This window comes from Trachurus japonicus, chromosome 3 (genome assembly GCF_045865225.1).
Source record: "Trachurus japonicus isolate A0001 chromosome 3, Traja_1.0".
In the NCBI taxonomy this organism is placed as follows: Eukaryota; Metazoa; Chordata; class Actinopteri; order Carangiformes; family Carangidae; genus Trachurus; species Trachurus japonicus.
In genome coordinates, this window is record NC_140909.1 from 36,419,608 (window position 1) to 36,444,210 (window position 24,603).

General features: G+C 41.8%; 1 protein-coding gene across 1 annotated transcript in view; it reads right to left on the reverse strand.

Moving 5' to 3' along the window:
* The window catches only part of ddb1 (damage-specific DNA binding protein 1), a 59,375-nt gene that overhangs the window by 18,067 nt on the left and 16,705 nt on the right, over positions 1–24,603 (reverse strand). Inside the window, exons 13-21 of the mRNA XM_085771854.1 lie at positions 18,147–18,325; positions 15,917–16,080; positions 13,147–13,254; positions 9,737–9,944; positions 9,085–9,180; positions 7,408–7,519; positions 6,344–6,467; positions 3,832–3,996; positions 3,219–3,313 (exon numbers count right to left, since the gene is read on the reverse strand). Of these exons, the coding sequence (XP_085627980.1) occupies positions 3,219–3,313; positions 3,832–3,996; positions 6,344–6,467; positions 7,408–7,519; positions 9,085–9,180; positions 9,737–9,944; positions 13,147–13,254; positions 15,917–16,080; positions 18,147–18,325 (1,251 nt within the window). The remainder of the gene's footprint in view (positions 1–3,218; positions 3,314–3,831; positions 3,997–6,343; positions 6,468–7,407; positions 7,520–9,084; positions 9,181–9,736; positions 9,945–13,146; positions 13,255–15,916; positions 16,081–18,146; positions 18,326–24,603) is intronic.

The following is a 24,603-nucleotide window of genomic DNA, read 5'->3' on the forward strand; positions in this document are numbered from 1 at the left end:
GTTATTCTCCTCATAACTTTTAAACATTTGTTTTTGCTCCTTACCTGAGTGTCAAGGCATTATCAAATATTGAAGAGGTAAGAAATGGTGGCCTATCCTGTTAAAATCAAATGAGGGTTTTGTAGAAGTGTGTCTGTCTGTTTCAAACAATGTTATTCAACAAAAAAAAAAGGTTTTTCATGTAAGATTTAGCCTCTCTATTGACATTGACATTGGCAACAGAGAGGCTAAATTGTCTGAACATCTAAATTTGGGATCACATGCAACATTAACATAATCTCAGGTCATCCACACCCCGGGTGCACCACTGCACTTTACCCCGGGACATTTAAGTGGCTGTTCGTGTCGGGGCTTTTCTCTGCTCTGCCTCCACAAAGGTAAACTGAACCGCCACCGAACCAGGACTGCAGAGTCACAGACTTTATCACACCAGACTACATCTCACCAACCCGCGCTAACAATGTCTTACATCTCATTTTAAAATCTAAACTGAATAAAGAACTTTTCTTGAAGCACTTGCACTGCCGTACAGTAGTTTTGTAGTTGTTTATCTGAAAAAAAGAATAAACTTCTAATTTTGACAGTGATGGAAGTTATAAATAACGACATTATAAAATAACAACGTTACTGATGGTACTACTTTTTTCCAGCAACGATTAATCAAAAAAGTTACTGTTTCCGTTACTGACAGTAAAATGCGCCGTTACTTGACTCAAGAAGTCTTGTCACAAAAAAATACACCCGTTAAGGTGTACGTTATACAGCCTTCAAATTTTTTTTCAGTCCATCAACTAGTCAGAAGAAAGCAGTTTATCTGGAACTAACCAACTCAGCGTCACAGGGCCTCTTTTACCAACTCAATATGAAACTTCAAGAAGGGAAATTGAAATATTATAAGTAGTGGTGCAACGGATCACAGCTGATCAGTGATCCGTTCGGATCGCTCTCCACGGATCGGAAGCGGTCCGCGGAATCGATCGACAATTAAAAAAAACTTGAAGCTGCAGCTCTACGTCACACACAACAGCTAAATTGTTTGTTTTATCAATGTGTTTACCCGAACGCCGTGACGCACAACTTTAATTTGCGTCGTTGCGGAAGGCACACGTTCAAATGTCAGTTTCCACCTTCGAATGTTCTCATTTTAAAAATAATTTGAATTCTGTTCGAATAGCAAAGTTCATTCTGACAGCCCTACTAACTAGAACTAATTAATTTCTTAAAGCAGATATCAGTGGCACGGCCGTTTCGGCTAATGCTGTGTTCAAGGCAGGCTTTTGAAACCGTAAGTTACAGCTTCAAGTCACAACTACGACTTGGTAGCGTTCCAGGTAACCCGTAGCTCGTGTTTTTACCGTCCTGTTGTCTGTGAAAGTTCCCTATAACGGCCACTCGTAACTTCCAACCCGTGAACTCGTACCAGATCGAACTGGTATGACTTCACAGGAAGGAAAAACACAAAGTACGAGTTTCCTTGAACGCACCATGAGTTAGCAGCCCCCGCCCTTGTCAGGCATCAATTGGTCCTCGTGCTACGTCACCACATTCACGCGCATCCCTTGGCTGCACACACAGCCCTTCATGCCGTTCTCTCCCCTCATTGGATAACACTTGTATCCCACAAGGAAAATTTTCTCCTCAGGTTACAGCAGAGCAGAGTGACGGAGAGACTCGTGTTTAGGCTGAAATACTTCATGTAAGTGATTGCTGACGGAAAATAGGACTATTTAGGACTTATATTAACAAAAACATTCCACTGATATCTGCTTTAAAGTAACATGCCCAATACTGAATTTTGGAGGTCTAAAGCCAGGGACACACCGCCCCGACCGTCGGGCGTCGGGCCTCGTCGGACGGCGTCGGGAGTTCGTCTGTTTGGTGTGTTCCTCTCCGTCGGGTCTTGTCGGGTCTTGTCGGGTCTCGTCGGGGCCGATTGAACATGCTCAGTCGGGACTCGTCGGCCGTCGGGAGAGTAGACTCGTCGGGTACTCTGATTGGCTGTGTGCTAGCTATGGCGATTCTGATTGGCGGTGCCCTAAGCGAATCAGCGCGGTGTGTGGGAGGGACGGAAGTGACCACAGTAAACAAACGGTGTCCTAGCCTGTCCTACAGTAAAAATGGTATACAAAATAAAAAGAGGAGTAAAGCAATATATTAAGCGGCAATAGCCTATATATATATATTTAAACATCAAAGATGTTCAATCAAACCCACATAGTTTGAAACAACGTTCAAAACACACACAGCTCACAACTAGGCATATAAAGCCCGCTAGCTTAATGCTAACGTGTAATGTAAAACACCATAGACGGGCTAACAGAAATTAGCATCGGCTATCGCCAATTCGCGGCAACCGAGCCACAGCAGTAAGCTGCTAAAAACTGTTTTAATTTCGGCTTTAGCGCCGTTAACACGTGGCTGGTTAAATTGTTTTTGGGAGATTAATGTTGCTCTCATTGATGAAATTAACTGTGGCAGTGGCATTAGTTTGTTTGAATGAAAAGTGAGCAGGGCTGCCCCTGGTCTGTATGGGTCCTCGCCACTCAGTCGCTCTGGTCGGAAGTCGGGGCAGTGTGTTTCACTTTTTCCTTTCTCCCGACGAGAGGCGACAGACTCGTCGGCCAAATCCGTCGGCCTCGGGAAGCGTCGTGGCGGTGTGTTCCTGGCTTAACTCGTGCCCCTGCATGGTTCATCTCCACTCAGTTGAAGTTGCTTTGGACAAAAGTGTCTGTCAAATGTATTTAATGTGATGTGATGTTGTATAAGAAGCAGAAAACTTTTCAATCCTTGGACTAGGTGATAACTTATTTTGTAAAGAGCTGCAACGGTTAATCTGCCAGTTACTTATTCATGTACTTCACAAGTTATTAGGTCTGTAACTGTCAAAGGTGTCAAAAAGACACATGGTTTCAAGGTCTCGCTGCCCCAAGGTGACATCTTTACATGTTCTATAGAAACAGTCCAAATGGCTCAAACAAAAGTGGATTTTTTTCTTGGCACCTTGAACGTTTGACAGCGAGTTCTGCTGTACAACATCTGACGAATGAACTTGCTTCAAGTGGACTGAACCCTGAAGCAAATGTAACCTTCCAGCTAGGTTTTTATTTCAGGTCTTTATAACGCTCATGAACATTAATTGCAGTTCAGCTTGGTATGCATCACTGAAGGAAAAAAAAAAAAAAAAAAAAAAAACTCGAACACCTTTAAAAAGTACTCACTGTGCTATTGATGCTGGCCAGAAGTTTGCCATTGAACTCCACCATAGAATACACGGCTCCTTTCACCTCCTTCTCTGCCACAGTTTGCAGCTTCCCTACAGGAGAGGAGAGGAGCACAGAGTCCATCACTCAGGTACCTACCTACTAGATCTTAGTGTGGAGAAACACTCAACTGTGAAAGAGATGTGAGGGTAGGCGAGGCATTGAGAATGAGGACGGGGGCAGAATGAGAAGCTACGGGAGGATAAATGAAAGGCAAGCAGTGCACCTTGAGAGCGACAGCACATGAAAGGAAATGAGGGGGAATCAGTAGTGGAGAAGGGGAGGAACAGTCTGATAAATAGCGATAAGAAAATGATGAAGTGAGGAGCGGTAACAAGAGCATGGTAGGACGAAGTGTCCGTGAGTGAGGAGAAAAAACAAGATCAGGGAGGAGAAGGGGGAGGAGGGGGGTGAAAATGAAACGGGGTGAGGGATGAAGAGTGCAAAGCAAAATGAGCTGGATGAGAGGACAAACAGGATAAGGTGGAGGAACAAGGAACAAGTGCATGTGGAGTTTGTGTTTGTTTGCTGAGAACAGAAGGAGCGGTGAAAAAAAAAACAAACAACTGACCGTCAGTGTAGTGGAAGACAATTATGCGTCCCTGCTTGGGCTCGGCCTCCTCTGGGTACACCATGGCGGTGCCGACGATGAAATACACTGACGGGTCTTTTCCCAGACGACACGACACCATGCTGAGGGCGTACTCGCTGGGGAGGAACTGATGGGCATGGAGAACTGATGGAGACACACAACAAAAAAAACAAATCCCTCAGGAAACTTGATGTGAGAGCTGCAAAATGCATCGCACTGTTAATAGGATTTACTTCTTGTTTTTGTTTTTTTTTCCCCCCACGACTGTCTTGTTATTTAGTTTGAAGGGAGGATGCTGGTTCATTACAAGTGTGAGTCTGGGAACACGTCAGCATCGCTACATCAGAATCCAGCGGGGGGAAAACACGTGTGGTCAGATAGGAGGATAAACAGCTCCGTCTTGTTATCCAAACCACTTTATTTGGGAAGTGACAAACCTGAAAGAGCTGAAAACACTCCCTCATTACGCAGGAGAAGTGTGTGAGTGCACAACTCGACTCTGCAGAGTGTTGTGCTCTGTCGGTGTTGCACAAAGAGTTTCCAGTATAGACAATATGCCTTTGTTGTTCTCTTCCAGGCAACATATGGCCGACATGGAGGTTTGTTGACGGGGTCAGACAGGGATTGAGATTAATATGGTGCAACAAACAAACATGGAAATCTCCATGGTGCACCCAAACACTTAGATCAACACAGGTGTTCTCAGTGGATTCACTGTATTAGGTCTAATTAGGTTTGCACAGAGTCATTATTTATTTATCTGCTTCCATATTTAATCACTGGTGATGTGGTATTTGGTGTCGATCGAGGCAGAACCAACCAGGCCGTCGCATCAATAAGAATGTTTTCTTAGCAATTTTGCCTGGTTAAATAAAGGTTGATGATGATGAACATCATTTTAAAAAAACGATTTTCCGATTCATACTGATCTGCATTTGAAAGATCAAATATTGATTAATAAAATCCTCAGATCAATCTTTTAATGTATGCCATCTCCTGTTTCCTCTGTTAGTCACGTGAGACTAAGAGGATGATAATCACTGTTCACACTGTTTTGTGTTCGTTCACTGCTGAAATAAATAACTGAATTAATGACTGTAGTGAAGAGTTGCACTAAGTTGTTGGTTATATAAATGTGCATCAGTGTAACTGCTTTAGGGTCAATTTTTTTTTTTTTTTTTTTAACAAATGTGTTTATTGATGTTTCAAGCTTTACATACTTAAACACACTTACAGAATTTTTCTTATTAAAAGCTTTAAATTCTTTTGTTCCATATCTTTAGGTTCAATTTTTAATGTAAACATTAATATTTTTAATAATGCACCCGGTTAGAGAGTTCCATCTTTGTACAATTTGCAGCATTAGTTCTGTGAAAATCTCTTTCATAGCCAACAAAACTGGTATTAAAATGAAATATCTCTAAATGAATCAATATCGAATCAGATCAAATCGAAAATCCAAATCAAATCGGGACCTTGTGAATCAGAATCAAATCGATTTAGTGAATCAGTAGCAATACCCAGCCTTACAACGTGTAGAGTTGGGACTGAGGAAATTGAAGGTACCACAATGGATCACATGTTCCATAACATGATGCAGAAAACTGTGCATCTAATAAAACATAAAACACAGCAGATAATATTGATTCTGCAGCAGCCGAGGAGATCCGGCCACTTAAACGGTGTGTGGCTGAGACAGCAGACGACACAGCTGCACATTCTAGTGATGCAGCTGCAGCTCAATAATCCTCTACACTATCAATTCCTCTTTGCAGCATCGTTTGAAGAGTAAGACCACTTCATTAAAGAGAAAAAAGAAAAAAAAAACTGTGACGAACCAGGACCTGCACCCTGACGGTACCAGCCGACGTCTGATTGATGAAAATCTCACCACATGTAAATGCAGAGTCATCTGATTGCACATTGATCAACCGGTGTCAGCTGTGGACACAAAGTGCTGAACCAGTCTCTTATTTACATATTAAGATATAATAACAAACCCTCATTTGTGTGGGTGTGGTGACTGGAGGAGTTTTGAAGGGAAGGCTTGGCGCAGTCAAATCTGCATTGCAAAACAGAATGAAGCAAAAAAAAAAACCTGCGCACTGAGTGGCCTTCATTGTGGAAATGCTTGGCACGGTGCCAAATGTGTTCAATCACTCAGTAATTTCCTCGAGAGCCTGTTTGGTTTTCAGATATCAACTAATGATGAGAATGAAAATATATGTCACACAGCCTATATGGCAAGGAAGTAAATGAGACAAACATTCATTAGATTAAATTACTGTATGGATTCAAATCAGACAGACACAAACGTGACTGACTGGTCCAACCAGTGTGCAGGCATTTTTCTGTCCAGTGGCTGTGGAAGGAGTTTCCAGCTCCGAGCTGGTTCCTCTCCAAGCCGAGCACATTATTTTACCATCAGAGGCTCTGTACACAGGCGCCATCTCTCTGACATCAAATGGAAACGGACATCTGGCTGTCTCACCCTCAAATGTGTGCTGATCCACGACCAGCAGACTGTGAACCTCCACCTCTTCGCCGAAGGAGGTCTCGTGGGGGGAGGTGCTGCTGGGGAAGAGCTTGCTGGAGCTCACGCTGCTGGAGAGCGCCTGGAAGAAACGTGGATGATTGATGATGAGAGGGGACGGGAGGAAGTAGGAAGTACGGACAAAGAGAAACCTAATAAAAGGGTGTAATAAAGCAAAGTAAGAAGAAATCTCTATTTGTGTGCGAGCTGGGCTGCACAGCTGGAACCATCTGTGGCAGCAGATGTGCAGCACTTAAAACCAGGCAAACATCTTTCTGGTCATCACGTGTAAGAGGCTTTGTCTTTACAAAGCGGAGCCGCCGGAACAGTTAATACAAACAGAAACAGAGCAAACACACACACACACACACACCTGTCCAGTTTGGGAAGCTGACAACACATGCTGTCTCTGTAATTCTGGCTGCAATTACTTTTTTAATTAGCTCTTCAAGTGATATTCTGTTTTAAATGTCGGTCTTGCTATTCTTTGCTGGCAAATGAAACCCTGTCGTCAAGTTCTCTGACAACAAATCAAACAGAAATCATTGTGTTTAATGGAGCTGGGACTTGATTTAAACAGTAGCAACAGCTAAATTTAACTCTGGTTTTTAAAAAAACAGCCCTCCGGCTTCATTCTTTCGCTCTCTTATAAATTAAATGAGAACATTCATTTAAGATTTTTGATTACAACAAACTGCACTGTTTGTGACAAATAATATTTTGTGGAGGTTAATTACCAAGAGGAAACATTGAAAACTCTGGTTCAGTTTGTCAAGATTATAATTCTTGCACTATGTAATAAAATGAGCGACGGCATGAAGATTTAAACGCCTGTCTAGGAGGTCTAGTTCCAGAAGAGCCGCTAGGTGACTAACAGGACAAGACATTTGTTGTCCCGACAAGCTCCCAGTCCCGTGTTATAAATAATGTTCTTAGTCAGCATGCCTGGTTAGATAAGAGCGCAAAACAAACAAGCCCCTGGGTGTTTATTATCCGAGCTCGACACGACGTAGCCGCGGTACCTGTGTGCTGGCGCTGGGGCGGACGGCGGATGTGGTGCCGCTCACGTCCTGAATCTCCACCCGGCTGGACAGAACCCCGAAACACTGGGAGACCTCCTGGTAACAGATCCGCCTGTCGGAGAGGAGGGGGGGGGGTAACATAAAACGGGGAGAGGAAAGGCAGTGAGAACAAGCAAAGCGACGAGGTGGGTGAACACGAAAAGAACGAAGACAGAGGGGAGAGAAAGCAAACAAAGAGCTCTGAGAGAGTGGATAACACAACACACACCTTTTAATAACTTATTCACGGCTTTCCTCCAGATGCTTAAATCAAACTCAAGGACTTTTCAAACACTCTCCTGACCTAATTCAAGGACCAAACATGGCATGAGGGTTAATTACTAAAATGTTTTGGAACGAGGACTAGCCGGCTTAACAGAGGTTCACAGACAACAATTTCAAACAAGAGAAGCTTGAATGTGTTCGATCGAGCACGGTGTGGAAAACACAGTCACAAAGTATTGATCTTTTATCAGGTAATCGCAAATCCTAAAAGACACACTATAAGCATAACCTACCAACCTGTACCATTCCAACTGTGAAAGTTTAACAAATAAAATGAAAACAGATAATCGCAAATCTGAATATGTGCTTGTACTTGACTGCTTGACAATCCCAATTTGCAAGGACAAACATGATTTAAAGGGATAGTTCAACATTTTGGCAAATTGGCCCATTGCCATAATCCCTATAGTCACAGCAGTAGGTTCGTTACTTTTAATTGTCGGTGCAAGCTATTTTTAGAACGGCGGAGCAGAGCCGTGAGCTGCTCAGAGCTACGCTACGGAGGCTAATGGGATTTCTTGGTTTCCCTCATCAAACTCATCAAATACACAATCCAACAACTCCAAAACAACTCCAAAACGCTCTGGTGGACAAGTTGTGAGCTGCGCATTCACCACGATATGAGATAATAACGGAACGTTATGAGACAGAGTTGTTTTAGAGGTAAATTCATGCAAAACAGCTGATGCGCGTTCCTGTCGGGGGCAGTTTTTCAGCAAGCAGTCTCTGCATTTGCCAAAATGTTGAACTATCCCTTTAAGTGAGATGAACCGACTGAGACTATTATCTTCACAGATAAAACAGATGTTGGTGAAATTTTCCTTCTGGTAAAATTTTGCAGATGTAAGAAGGTAATAAATCTCAGTGTATCACTCTACTCAGGATATCACAAAATCACAATAGTATTGTGTTAATGTCATATCATAGGCCTCTAGTGATTCCCGCCCCCTATTCTCAACTGTGCTCAGTTACGGTGGAGGCAGATTGTGTGGGCTCTCGCACGCCTACACACAGCCCATCTACGACTAATGTGACATTTTTGGAAAGAATACATGTATATAAATTCTAGCACTTTTTGTTCCTGTTTGAAAGCCTTTACTTTCTTTCCCAAAATCACAAACTTCTTTCTATCTGCCTATCAAAGACCTATAGGAACTCTGTATTTAGCAATGCTGATTCATGGGTGTTACTTAATCATTTAAGCAGAAAAAGAAGGAACAAAAAATGATTCAGCAGATGTGTAACAGGACCCACACACAGGAGGGTGTGTAGAGTTGCTGAGTGTGAAATGTTGAAGTTGAAGTTGTGAAGTTGAGTCCTCGCTCTCTGTCAGAGTCAGACGGGGGCACTGACCTGGGAGACTCGTAGAGAGGAACCGTGCGGATGTGGAGTTTCTGGATCTCGTCGATGGTGCCGATGGTCAGAGTGCTGTTGTTGGCCAGAGCCAGACTGATAAAGAAAAAAAGAAAGAAAGACATGAGATGCATTAGTAAGTGGGGAAAGAAGGCGCGTACCTACTCACTGCAAAGTGCAAAGTTTCATTGTCTGCATGTTCAAGTCTTTTTGACAGTTGTACCTTATTTTGGACATTTAACCAGCTATGTTTATTCTTCTCTCTCGTTCTCTCTCCCAGAAGTCTGATTTAAAGATGTGCAATCAATGGCTCTAACTTACCTACAAATTTATCATAGAACAACGCAAAACATGTTGATTTTGTTTTTAGACCACACCCAACACAGTTCTCTGTAAAGTATCTATCTGTCACTCAGCAGAGGAGAAAAAAGGTCCAATACTGGAAACACTCATCAACTCAAAGTCGCTAGTTTTCAAGTTTTCACTCAAGCTTTTCCTGGACATTTTACTTTTTTTCCTCAATTTTCATGTGTTTTCTATGACTGGAAAACCGAACCATTTTCCAGGTTTTTCAAAGTTTTCCAGGATGTGTGGGAACCCTGATGTTGTCATCAACAGAGAACAGAGAGACAGGGAGGGTTGTGGCGCTCACCTGTCGGGGTAGCCCTCAGAGTTCAGTGGGCACATGTAGTTGACCTCCTTGAGGTTGACGTTGGAGAAGACCAGCTTGTGGTTGGAGGAGTAGATGACAGTGGGTCGGTCGGAGCAGGCGAAGACGTTGGACGTGGACAGAGATCTGAAGGTCCTCAGCACGGTGGGCTGAGTGCCCAGGGTGACCTTCTTACGCTCGCTCAGGGCACCTGGGGGGGGAGGAGATGAGCTCAAGCCTCATGTGTAACAATCATCACGTGGGTCAAAGAAAACTAAATTTGCTGTAGGATGCAGAACTTCTATGATCTGACTGGTGCTCATCAAACCTTTGAGTGGGAAGGAGCCTCTGAGCGCTGAGTGGAAGAATCTGCTTTTGTGTCGTTTTGGTTTATTTTCCATCATTTATCCAGGTTTTTCCATAAATCTGCCAAAAACTAATAATCTTAAAGGGATAGTTCGCCCAAAATTCAAATTTCACTCATTTTCTACTCACCCTCATGTCGACTAAGGGTTGGGAGGGGCTTCAATACAAGAGGGACATTACAGATGAGCAGTATGGAGGTATTTGGATGGTTTTTTGGTGTGTCTTTTTGGATGAAGAAAAGTGAGCCCCGTTCGCTACCATCATATGGACATGCAGTGCTGCGCGGACCCCCCCCTGTAACTCAGAGAAGGCACGGAGGACTCTGAAACTTCTCCCAAAACTTCTGAATTTTGGGTGAACTATCCCTTTAACAGTAATATGTATATATTTTTATATACACACACTATATGGGCTTTGTTTTTTGATGTCCCGATGTTTTGCCTTAATGAGTACAATTATTTGCAGAAAATATCCTGGTTGCAAGTCTTTTCCCTTGTTTTTGATCTAATTCTGAACAAAATGTTTGCCAGGGACATGAATTGTTTGTGCAGTGGTCTCAAATGCCCGTCCAACTGTTTCTATCCTGTCCAACACTGAGTGCAGATCTCCATTAGTGGGGGGGCTGAAGCGCAAGAGACTCTTTTCCACCAGTAAACTGATTATGTTCAGGACAGTGAGTCAGACAAAACAAGCAACTGGAAGATTTGGATTTGGGGAAAGTGTGGCAGACTAAATATACAGACTAAAAATGCAGACGAGCTACATCCTGAAAATATAATTTGTCTAGGTGCTGCCTCCAAAATCTTAGTTTTATTTCCCAATCAGTAAAGCTGTGACTAATGTCAACAGCTGGAAGACATAAATTCAATGAGGTGCATAAATAAGTGCAAATTTAAAAGTCAAAAATAAAAAAAGGGAATCTGGAATCAGCGAGTTAGAACAGGGGTTTTCCAATAAATGAAATTGATGTGAATTTTAAATTGTTCAATAAAAGAATAAGTAGGGAGGACTGAACAACCTGAGAAAACTGCTTCAGAATGTCTCCTGTGGCTTTTTCATTTACCTGGAGTCTTTAATTTTTACAAGTGAAATGGGATTACTGGGGGATCTTGGCTGGATGACATCATTTCGGTGACATCACTTGGTTTTCACTAACGAGTATTGTAGTGAAAGCCTTTATCATACAATGTAGCTGTTGAGCTTAAAGAGGAACTACCGTATGCAAGATTTTTACCTTAAACAGCTTGGGAGTTAATTGTGATGGTTAAACGACTTGTTAAGGGGAGAATGGAGGCTCTCTGTCTTCCACCTAGCGTCTCTGGGACGAAAACCAAAAATTTCAAGATCACTGCCTCTGACCCGGTGTCCCAGATCTCGTCTTGCGAGAATCATGGACTGTTTTACTGCACTACAACACAAACACAACCTGTAATCTGTTATCTCTTATTAACATTACCCACTGGAGTTGACATTGCTCCACAGATTGCCTTAGCATTGGTTTGGTTAAAAACAAATGCACATGAGTTGAGTGAGTTTTTACCACAGAGAAAATATGCACTCTGAAACTGTAGGAGGAGTTATGCAACCAACCCAGAGAAAAAGCGACCAGACTTGCATTTTTCCCCCTTTAAAGAAGAACTATGCAAGTCTGGTTGCTTTTCCGCTGTTTTGCTAACCCTCCTCCTGGCCATGTGCATTTGTTTACAACAAACCCGGCAAAAAATCAATAAATGGAGCGGTGGATAACGTTATATAAAATATACAATGTTACAATTACAACATGTATATCTGTGTAATCTTAACTGTCATAAACAAAAGATTGCGTGTTACGGAGCGCGTTTGTGTCGCGGTGCTGCAGAGAGGAGAGCTGGGACACCAGGGCAGCAGCCAGGTACTACACTGATGTTGCAAGGTTGGTTTTCAGCCACGAGACGCCACGTGGAAGGCAGAGAGCCTCCGTTCTCACTCCTAACAAGTCATGTATTTAACCATCACAATTACTCTGAAGCTTTTTAATTAAAGTAAAAATGTAGCATAGCCACAGGAAAAATCCTGCATAGTTCCTCTTTAAAGCACAAAAGCATGCACAAAGTGTATTTGGAGGCTGATCCACACACAGCTATGACAGGTACTAAAAAAAACATCAGGATATCTGAGCCTCTGATTCCATTTTTGCTTTGTGATGCATCATCATGAAGGGCCGGGGTGTCAGTGTTTCCCCTACACACAATATTGCAGCACGGGGAGGGATTTTAATTTGAAACTGGAGATATGTGTTGATACCCGACCCAAGAGGAGAAAGAAGAGAAAGGAGAGGGGGAGATTTAACTAGCGAACATTGAGTTCGATTTTTTATAGTGCAGCACCCAGATACAACTAAACCCTGCACGCTGGAGCTGGACTGGTCTCGGGGGGGACACCTGGGACAAGGTCCAGTGGGCTGTTGCATCTGTGGACCAGTGTTGTTTAGAAATCTTTTCATCAGGACCCCGGTGGTGTTCCTGTTAGGCCAAAACGCAGCCACCTGGGTTTGACTCCTTCCCTTTGCTGTATTTCATCTCCTCAGTCTCTCCCTGACTATCCTGTCTTTCTTCTACTGCCACTATCACTATATAGGCAAAAAAATATGCCCCAGAATAATTTAATAGGAGAAGAAACATTCTATTAGATGAAACTAAATCCCCTCTGTGGTGGCGCATGACATGTTTAAAACCATCAAAAATAAAATAAAATAAAGAGAGGCCTTAAGAGAAGTCTGGATTTTCATACATAACAGTTAAAAATAGATAGGATGAGGTGCTCGAAAAAGAAAATTGTATTTCTGCCAAACTTAAGTCAAATGAAAACTTGAATTATCATTTTCTTTAGGCTGAAAAAGTTCCTTCACTGTTGTGTCCAGACACAGCGCTGGCAGTTATGCAATTCTCTATTAAATGATAATCGAAAAAATGAAAATGTTCTTCTCAGACAGCTACCCGTGGCCCCGCCTGGAGGCCCCCTTAGCTTTCCTCTAAACGGCGTTGTGACGGCGGCTGTGAAGGACTCACCAGTCTGCAGGTCCAGACCAAAGTAGAAGAGCGCCCCGTCTCCCAGGGCGCACAGCAGGTAGTAGCTGCCTTCAAAGGTGGTCATTAGGATGGAGCGAGGGATGATCTCTGAGGACACACACAATCAAGTGATTTATTTTTCCTGTGCTGTGAAGTCACAGGCTCATGGATGAACACCGGAGTGATGAATGTCCGCAAAAGTGCCTCTGTCACATTAATCAATGAGGGTTATTGGTTGGACTGGCTTTTAACTTTTGGAAGAGAAAAAAAAACAAAAAGAAAAGACAGAAGATTTTATATTTACACTGCAGCATTCAGATGTTCTGTTTCCCAGGCAGTTTATGACTGCAGGCCAATTATAGCAAAACAACACTGGCTTTGATTAAGTGCTTCTAGGCTGACACTTTATAAAAAAATAAAAAAAACTGTTTGAAAAGAGAAAATAAACTGTAAAATGTTGCTGCTTGAAAAATTGCAGGTTGTTATTCAAATAAGTAAGAGGGCCATAATGTTAAAACACAAAGAGCTGTGTTCTATAAAAAAAAAATACAGAAAAAGAGAACATCAAAAATACTAACTAATTTAAACACTACCTTTTTTAAAGTGCAAAAGTGCAGTTTTTAAATCTGCTACTTCAGGTGATGATGATAAAAAAATATCTATATGTCCAAGAGAAAAACATTGTGGCTTTTAATTTGAAGGGTTCCTGTTCATGACTTATAAAATTTTTAGTCTGCAGTCAGACTGGTCTTGTTAGCAAGTGAGAGGGTTCAGAGTTTGAGCAGAGCAGCTGTCAATCAAACGCACATGGAAAAATAAAAAGTCACACTGTGGGGGAAAGAGTGTAGAGATTTTATTCTAAATGGATGTAGCCCTCTAATTGGAAAGTAAGGGTCCAGTCTGTGCCGGTTCACTACGTTATGAAACTCTGTCTCCAGGGACAGCTGACTTTTTCATAAGTTTAACCCAAAAAAAAAGTAGTCAGGACCTCTCTTGCATATTTCAACGTTCAAAGTTTAAATGGTGGTCAAGTGTCTAAATGCTGCACTGAACGTGTTTCAGTTGATGCTCAAGCGCTCATCAAGTTATTAAGAATGTAATGGGGAACATTAAGTGAAATCTATGAAAGTGGTGATGATACAATCCGTTTTAATTACGCTATTGTTGAACTTTTTCATTGGAAAGTTTAAAGGGACAGTCCCACATTCCACTCCAACAGTAACAAATGAATATATTGCGTCTCCTTTCCCTAGACTGTAATCGATGCTCTAGACTCTTTCGAGGCCGTGAGCAGTTGCAGGTAACGGAGAACTTCCTCCTCCCAAACATAAAACAAGATATAACGAGTTTAGATTAGACATGATGGGTATTTTTACCCTTTGAAAAGAGCCAGGAGAGCTGTTGCTAAGCTGTTGTCTCTATGCTAAGCAAAGCAGAACTGACTGCCTGCTGGTTCCAGCTTCATGTTTTCTGAATGTGGTATCGATCCTCTCGTTTACCTCCCTGCATCAAAGCCAAATGTTGAGAGATTCCATTAATGGATTGCCCACATTTGTTTACACCACTGTTGTGTTGCATTATTATCCTATTTTGTATTTCTGGTGTTACAGTTGTTCCTAGCTTTTTGAAACCATCAGCCATGTGAGGAGGAGAGGGGATGTCTAGTTCTAATTCCCTCTCCCCTGCTGCTGCTGCTGCTGCCACTACTGGTTCATTCATTGGAAGGTGGGATTGATTTTAGTCATTTAATGGCCAATTTATTCGTATTAACAAATCCGATTGACAATTTTCACATATTGATCATCATCCATTAACAAGCAGTGACTTGTTAAGGGATAAACACTAAATGAGTGTTTCTCATAGAGTCTGGCTTAGATTAGTAATCGTTGCTTTCATGGATTTGTGAACCCCACAGAGATAATGTATGTGTTATTCCAACGTACGTGCCAACTTTTCCAAACAAAAGGAGCCCGCAGCTCACTTAAAACCAATACGTGCTTTCTCTTGCAAGTCCATAAATGTCCATGACAATTCGTTCATATAGGCCGACACAAATGTAAGAAACTTAGTTCAGTGAACTGTTAAGACTGCTAAGTTGTGACGACCGTAAATTCTCCAACAGAAGCCCGGGCTTTTATTTGCTTCATCTGCCGAACTGACTCGGTTTATTTGAGACAGGCGGCTATATGGGGCCGGCTTTTATTTAATTTCGAACAAATCTTACGTTCAGCAAAGTTGGGAAATACTGTCAAATCGTTCTCTTCTTACTTTTTTTTTTGGCTTCAATACCCACCGGTTGCACAGGGTCGTGTTTTAATTTTCAGGCCCGTTGAAAACTCTAAAACGAATTAAACAGCTTAAAAACTGCTCAAACGGGCGATCGTGGACTTTGAGAGGTTTTGTAGGCTACATTCACAATAACTTGCAGAAAATAGAAATAAACCCGGCTTCTAATTGAGACTCGGCTTTTATTTGCTCAAACCTGTAGCCAGACGGGGCCAGTATAGGAGACCGGCATCTATTCGAGACTCTGCTTTTTTTCTTCTTTTTTTTGAGAATTTATGGTATACTATCTATTTATGATAAATTTCAAACTCAGTTACAAAATCAAACACCGAAAATAATGAATTATACTTATTGTAAATGAACTCGATTCGAACAGACCACTTGCAGTAACTCAACTGAGTTCACATCCTCCTCAGTCGAGTTCACACAATCGCTGCCCCAATAACAAGCCTTCCTGTTCTAGTGTCGGTGTCTTTCCTCTCACCTCCCCCCAGCATCTCCTTGTGCAGGGCGGTGAAGCAGGGCAGCTTGAGCACACGGGCCGAGATGTCAGTCCAGAGTCCCACAGCGCAGAGCGGTGACTCTGAGCCGGCCTCCCCCAGGGGCGTGATGTCCAGGCAAGCCACCTCGTGCTCCATCTCCGTGGTGCTGAGGAAGGTACAGAGGGACGTGATGAAACCGGCAATAACCCGCCCTGCGTGTCGTGTGAATGTGGAGTGTGTGTTGGACACACAGCAGGAGACACTGGCTAACTAACACACAGCAAAATAATTGATTTTTTTGAGAGATGAGCAAAATGAGAAATAGCCCACAGTCTTCCTGGGAGTTCACACTGTCTGGAGTTGCTAGAAAACATCTACATTTCTGCTAAAACAGTGGGAAAATTCTACATTTTCATCTTTAAGATCAATTGGCTGCAGCTGTTTTGTTTTTTTTTCCCCGGGTCATTACCCCGGTCTGTTGACAATCTATTTCATTAACAACAGCTCCACTTGACAAATACAAAAGTGATGAGCAGCTCATTCCCCGGTGCCTGATTCTTGTTGTCTGGAACAACAGCTGCATCCACCTTCACAGTGCTGCAGACGGATGCAGCAGCAGGTCTGAAAACTTCATCTGATCAATCATATTTCTAATATCGTGGTCAACAACAGTCTGAACTCCTCAAAATGATGAGTACAGGGGCGCCGTGTAGCTCAGTTGGTTGAGCAGGCGCCCCCAGATCCGGTGTGGCCCTTTGCTGCATGTCACTCCCCCTCTCTCTGTCTCCCCATTTCCTGTCTCTCTTAATTATCTTATCAATTAAAGACAAAAAGCCCCAAAAAATACTTCTCCCAAAATCGATAATTCACCGTCATGCCAAGGAAGGGTTTGGAGAACTTTCGGAGTTATCAAAACACTTTAAGAGTTCCAGGGGGGGTCCGGCTGGCAACGGATTTTCATATAATGACGGCGGATAGAGCTCACTATTGAATTGTCCAAAACACACACTATGAAACATCCAAATACCTCCATAATGCTCGTCTGTACTGACCCAAGTGTCCTGAAGCCGCCACATGAAAACGTGGTTCGGAAAAAATGAATGTGATCTCTGTTTTTAGCCTTGTTGTAGCAGTAGCTCCCAGTGGCTCTGTTGATGTTTATGCACATGAGCGAGATTTGCTGCCAGATGTTTGTTTGTCGTTGTAAACCATTGGATGTATGATGTAAACACGGAAGAACATCTCGCAGCAAATCTCGCGCAGCCACTGGCAGCTACTGCTACAACAAGGCTAAAAACAGAGATCAAATTCATTTTTTACTGTCCATCCCGATCCCTAAGATCAGCCAACCAGCTGTTGCTGACAGTCCCTAAAACAAGACTGAAGCTCAGAGGTGAAAGAGCATTTGCCGCTGCTGCACCCAAGCTTTGGAATGAGCTGCCTTTAGATGTTAGACAGGCCTCCTCGCTTCCTGTTTTTAAATCTCTTCTAAAAACACACTTTTATTTCCTCGCCTTTTAACTCACCTTAATTTTTGTCTGTCACTCCCTAAAAATCACTTGCAGTGCGCTTGTTTGTTCCTTTATTCAGTTTTTTTGCTTTTTCTTGTTTGTCTTTTTAAGTGATTTTGTGTTTGTGCTTTTATGCCTTTGATCTTAATCTTAAACCTATTTTATGTCTCAATGTAAAGCACTTTGTCTTCCCCTGTGGTTTTTTAAATGTGCTATATAACTAAAGTTGATTGATTTTCATGTGACGGTTTCAGGACACTTGGGTCAGTACAGACGAGCAGTATGGAGTTATTTGGATGTTTCATAGTGTGTTTTGGACGATTCAAAAGTGAGCTCTATCCACCGCCATTATATGAAAATCCGTTAGAAGCCGGACCCCCACTGGAACTCCAAAAGCCTTTTGATAACTCCAAAAGTTCTCCAAACCCTTCCTTGGCATGACGCTGAGTAGAAAATTGGTGAATTATCGATTTTAGGTGAAGTATCCCTTTAAAAAAGATAATCACAGACAGCATGATATGTTTGATATATTATTATCATAAACTTTCTCAGCATGTATCAGTTATTTTAATCTATATATAACCCATGACTGGCATTCATTCTCTAACAAAATATTAAATATAACAACAAAAAATGTGCTCCTTATAATGTGGGTGTCAAGAGAGTGTGTGTGTGTGTGTGTGTGTGTGTGTGTGTGTGTGTGTGTGTGTATGTGTCTCACCTAATCTGTTTGAGTTCTCCAGCCAGGATCTGCAGGTAGTAGAGGGCCCGCCCCACGGCGAGCACCACCTGTGTGTGGTTGCAGGCAGCCACGCTGATGTTCCTGCCCTGCGGCTCTTTCCATTCACTCACTAACGCCTTGCTGTCCTGGAGCACCAGCCGCACAGAGCCCGACGTGATCTGGAGGAGCACACAGTTTTTTCTCCTTTAAAGATTATTTCTGCATTTAATTTTTTGAGAAGTGACAGAGAGGATGATGTGGAGACTGGGAGCTAAAATATGAAGCAGTTCTGAAAGCTAATCCGAGTCTGTGTGTGTGGTTACGTGCCAGGAATCGCTGCTGCATTTATTTAAATGCTTTAAAAGAAATTATGATTAATCACAAATATATCCTTCATAATATTTGCATTTTTTCAAGTATAAATATGGAGAGAATATGATTTTAATGATTGAAAGAAGATGAATTACTTCCCTCTTAATCCACAACAACTTTGACTCCTGAGATAATAACGGTTAAAAACAATCTCCAGCTAAGCTAACATAGACATTCCTGAGAAGATAAAAGAAATGAATTTGTTTGGAAGGCAAAAACCTTGGCTACAGTGACTTTTCCCTCCAGAAACCATGAAAGAAATATGTATTAGTTTGATCACAAACACAAATGTCAAGAGTAAGGCTGACTGAAAAAGAATTAGTTTCATCCCAAACATCCAAACAGCCCGTGAGTGCTTTCATGACCTATTACTATTTTTACGAAAGTTAATTTGATTGCATCTCCGCTGCACGCGCAGAGAGAGAGGCGTGCGAACACCTGTGTTAAGCCCCTCGGGTGGATGAGAAACACAAATTTAATACTGAAAATTTAATAATATGATGAGGAGAGTCGCAAAGGACTGAATAAGCAAGAGGAGGTTAAAAAAAAAAGAAAAGAAGAAGAGCAGAAGTAGTCTCATTAACACACTGCACCCAGCAGAAACAAGACACAAAGTATAAACGGAGGTTGCACTGCTAAGGAGCGCATATATTACATTGGTGTAATGAGACACTACAGCAAATATCAATGGCATCCTTGAAAGCAATTATGAAGAGCGATTAGATTTCAAAACAAAAAAAAATACAGTTTAAATGTCACCCTTTGTTGTGAATTATATATACTATATACTGTATAGAGTTAGATAAAGTTTTCAGTCTGTACCACATACCAGATTACAAGGTAATGTCCACAATAGCTGTGGATACATTTTACTAAAAAACAAAAGTATCATCTTCATAGTGCCTCTAGAAATCCTGAGGGTTCGTCCTCTGAGGACCATGAACCAGCCAGCTGACTGACGACTGGTCATTTGGACTGCATCTAATATTTAGATTTGTTTTTTTCCTACTTGGTTATGGGCCTCTATGCATCTGCCTCATTTATTTTCTTTTTTCAACCGTCATTTATTTTATTATTTTATCATATTAATTCATTCATTCAATCATCTTTTTTTTGGCTTGATGCGTTATTTGTAGTTGTTGTTTGCTACAGGATATGTCTGGAGAATTGTCTTGAATGTTCATTAAAGGTACATTGTGTAGGAATTACTCCCATCTAGCGTTGCGGTTGCAAGCAACTCAATCGTATTTTTCATGCTGCATTCACGTGAAATTGGGCAGACGGCAGACGGACGACAGCCGCTGCACGTAACAGCATAAACAAGCCTCTATGTAAACAAGTGGTCCGTCAGCACGAGGCAAAACAATACACGTGACAATATGTTGTCATGGCGATGTCGTATTGTTTACCTGACCCACGTTTTACCGGCTTTCTCTTGACTTCTGTGACTAAAATGACATCTGGGTTGTTACCTGTATATGTATACATGTTTTCGGATTGAGCATCTATATCTATCTATCTATCTATCTATCTATCTATCTATCTATCTATCTATCTATCTATCTATCTATCTATCTATCTATCTATCTATCTATTTATATTCTTTTTAAATTTTGTATTGTGATGTAGGACCCCAGGAAGAATAGTCGCTGCTGAGGCAGTGACTAATGAGGATCCATAATAATAAACTAAACTAAATTACCTATAGCTGCTAGAGTCCAGCACTGAGCAGCAGCTTCATCTCCACCCCCTTCTGAGATCAATATCAGGGGCTTTGTACATGCTCAGTGTTGTTTGCCTCAACGTTAACCCAGCTGCTTCTTTACATTTTCGCTAATTCGTGATGGGTGGAGAGAGGGTAGTTGGCCTGTCTGAGCTTGTTTGCTGGAACCTGCTGCTACCTACCGTTATGTAATGTGAGGTTAATTAGAGCAGCAAAGTTCAAGCAGTTACTCTGTGAGTGGGGGCGAAGAGCAAAAATAACAGGGCTCCTCACTGCAAAAAGCTGCAGTCAGACATTTGGGTTTAGGTATACAAGCTTCCTATTCATACCATTTGATTCGATGTTAGTCTCAAAATATTTTGCACTGTGCATATTGTAGCGTATTTTCAGCCCATTAACTGGAGCGTCCCTGACTCTGTCGAACTCAGTGTTTGATACAGCCACTGAAGGCCGAGTAAAGAAAAATCTAACTCAACAGCTCTTAGGTTCAGTCCAAGTTTAAATACACAACAGTGAACTTGTATTATTTACAGAGCTCTTGTTTTAGGCCCAAAAGCAAGAGCGGTGTGACTTTATATTAGCAAAAATGTAAATAAGTATTCAGTGGGAATAAACCAACTCTGACGGGCAAAAGAGTCAAATGTTCTCAAAACACAAGTAGGTCTGTGTTTAAAGGCTGATTGTCGCTGGTAACGCAGAGATTTCTGGTAGAATACCCAGCAGGTTTCATCCTCATTTTCAAAGAGGCCCAGGCTTGAAACTTGAATTTAAATGAAGTGCAATATTCATCTCCACCAAGTGTAAAATACATGAGGTCCTTTTACGCTCCTCACATTCACAACTAGCCCTTTCAATCATGTATGAATCAGCTCCAGCAAAGTGTATCTTATTAAACGGAGTAAGGCCACAGTTGAATAATTAATTCTTTAAATTAATTTTGAATCTGTGAAAGTAGCTGATATTCCTGTTTTCAACTGCTATATACAAATACTGCAAGTCAGCTAATTCTAGGAGAGTGGGCTCAGATATAAAATGAGTGAATCTTAAAGTTTCCCCCAAAGACATGTTGTTACACTATGTAAAAAATACTCAGATTAATACTTTGTTGAACATGGTTTTTACATACAAAAGTAAAAAATAAAACTCTGACAATAGGCAGGAGCAGGGCTTGACGCTAAGCTTTTTTCCAAGTAGCACTGTGCTACTATGCTGAAAAATTTAGTAGCACACAAGATTTTTTAGTAGCACAATAAAAATTAAGCAGTTTTGGTGAAAATGTCATTTTCAAACAAATAAAGTACTTATTTAGCCTATAATCATAACCCTGTAGACTAATTTTAATGTTATAACTGGCTCTTTGCCTTAACAAAAGTCAGGAAAGACAAACAATGCAAATATGTGAGAAAATAGTATATTAGTTTTGCGCTGTGTGCATGTCATCACGTGTCTGGAAGGACTGCATTAAAGCTCTGTATCAGATCTGATTACAGGTCCGATATGATTTTGCCTGGGTTTTTTTTTAGACCGGGGTGGCAAAGGCCCTGGGGTGGGGGTATTGATGAGCAGTGAACCTATATTTCCCTCAGTATAAAAAGCTGATTACTACATACATACAGGGCTCTACACTAAGATTTGTTTGTTTACTTTTGGAGCACAATGAAAAATGTTTAAGTAGCAGTCTGTTTAAGCCTTAAATAATGTTGAGGGTCCAATATGACCCATATTTACATTTGAGAACAGTAAAAACACCAAACATTTTTCCTTTTATTAATGTTTTAACATTAATAAAACTCAATAACCTGTCACACAAGCATCTCCATCTCCATGTTGCCCCTGTGATGTTCAGAGACAGGACAGACAGGGAGCTTTGAAGTTAAAGTTTCTATTATGAATGTTGCACTGTGAGACTGTGACCACATGTCAGCTGTTCTCAGCTCCACCGCGACGAGAGTTTTTTTTTTTTTTTTAATAGCTCCGCGGTATCGACCCGACTGAAACACGGGAGGACACAATGTATTTATCAAAGCTTGGTCGCTGAGGCAGCGGGTCAGTTTGAGCTGCGCGTTGCACAACTTTGAAACTCTTTAGGCAGTGATCAGTGTCGGCGGCTGTCCTGAAATGTGTTTCTCTTCTATAGCTCCGTGAAACAGTAGGAGAGACACAGCCCGAGACCGTGTACCGGAGAAAGAAGCAGGTCGAACGTGCACGGGGGGGGAAAGCGCGTCGCACCGAATGTGCTCTGCTACGGTGTCGCCTTGGCGTGCATGACGCGCGTCTACCTTTAAAGTAAAGTGCGGAAAAGACGTTACATCTGAACGGCCCCGATGTACACAAGCTTTAATCAATGCGGCGGCCAAAATCACCAAACAGGCAGGGGGGGCGGGGCGGGGGAGATACTGCTCACGTTAAACAGCATGCAAAGCGGTGCATGCAGTTTCTGTCCGAGTCGCACTGATGCGACTGAATGTAATTTTTTATTCGCAATGGATATTATCAACTCGCAAATGCGAGCAAAACTGTCGCACTGTCGAGCCCTGGGCAGGAGGCACACCTACACTAATTTCTCTACGCACAATCCTGCTTTAGGCCTTCATGTCCCGCTCATCGACGTTGCCTGAGTGAAGGAAGCCATTCTTATCAAGACGGTTAGTGTTGGAGGACACATTCAGTCGCACACCTGAGCCTCAGTCAGACAGACACTGACTCGCATCAGCATCTGTTGTGCACAATAATCAGTGACCAGCAGACATATCACAGCGGTTGGCACAGGCAGCATCTTTTATTTACTTGTGTGGTTTTGTCAGCGCTCGGTTCACGCCGGCTGAAGCAGCATTAGTGGTTGTGCTACAGCAAACTCTGAACTGACGAGGTGTCAGACTTCTCTCAGTTTTGATTTTCACCTGAGAGCATCTGTAAACCAACCGAGACATGTTCTCATGAAGAATGAGTCAGCTAACTCTGGACAATTGTTAGACGTCTTGGCCTGTATTATACAACATTTTCTACATAAACATACATTTTCTATTTTTGTTTACTTTCCAATAAGTTATTTCGATTAAATTTTTTATATTTTCCTAATCAGCAGTTTTTGTACTCATAAATTAGATCTGTCTTGATTTTCGATAAAAAAAAGCACTTCATGTATTCCTGATTTGTTCAGTCTGAGGATAATCTGAGCCTCACACATGAAGCTCACAACCACCTGTGTGGACTAGAGGTTAAATTCTCCACCCGAGTCTAAGGCCAGCTTGACCTGGCTCCATGCCTCAGGCCAGGCTGGGCCACCAAGATATTTTGTGATAATCAGAAATTAAGTATTAAAGGTGTTCAGAAAAGAAATATGAATTGAATTTGAGCCCACTGTGGGTCTTAACATTAGTGTAATAACTCATCTATCAGACGATGGAGCCCAAACTTTGTGCAAAATTCTAAAGTGGGGTATTTCTTTTCGCATTGGATAATGCAGGTGCACGGATTATTATTATTATTATTATACGTCAGCCTGCTCACGATTCATCAGCCACTGATATTGGATCCGTCATCCGTCAATCAAACGTCTGAGACACACACACACACCGAGCTCTGTCTTGCTCCAGACATTGAATATCCCTCCCGCTCGATAACAACCAATCAAATTTGTTTTCCTTACTCAGGTAAACTCATGTGGCAACTTGTGGAAACTCGTAGAAGGAGGCGCGACAAACAGGACAAACGGCCATTTCTGAACACCTTTAAGTATTAAGTATTAAGTATTAAGTACGTAACCTTAAAGAGGAACTATGCAGGATTTTTAGCTTAACCATGCTACCTTTTTACCTTAATTAAACAGCTTGAGAGTAATTGTGATGGTTAAATAAATGGCTTGTAACTTGTTACAGGGAGAATCGAGGCTCTCTGACTTCCACCTAGCGTCTCTTGGCTAGAAACCAACCGTGCTGCGCACCGCGACACAAACACGCCCCGTAACGCGTAATCTCTTCTTTATGACAGATAAGACTACACAAATATACACATTGTATATGATAAATAACGTTATCCACCACTCCATGGATTGATTTTTCGCTGGCTTTCATTGATAACAAATGCACATGGCCGGGAGGAGGGTTAGCAAAACAGCGGAAAAGCGACCGGACTTGCATAGTTCCCCTTTAAACTTTGATTGATGAACAACGAGGTTGCACAGTTACAGAGTTATAAATCGCAGCACTGAGCACACGGCCCGTCTCTTCAGAGCTGTGCTCATTAAGATTCATCTGATCAGATTTCTGTCATTGAAAGAGCTCAGAATGGCAGTAAATAATAAAACTTGAATCATAACAGCCAACTTATTAAAAAACTGTCAGGTTTAAATTATGCCTATAA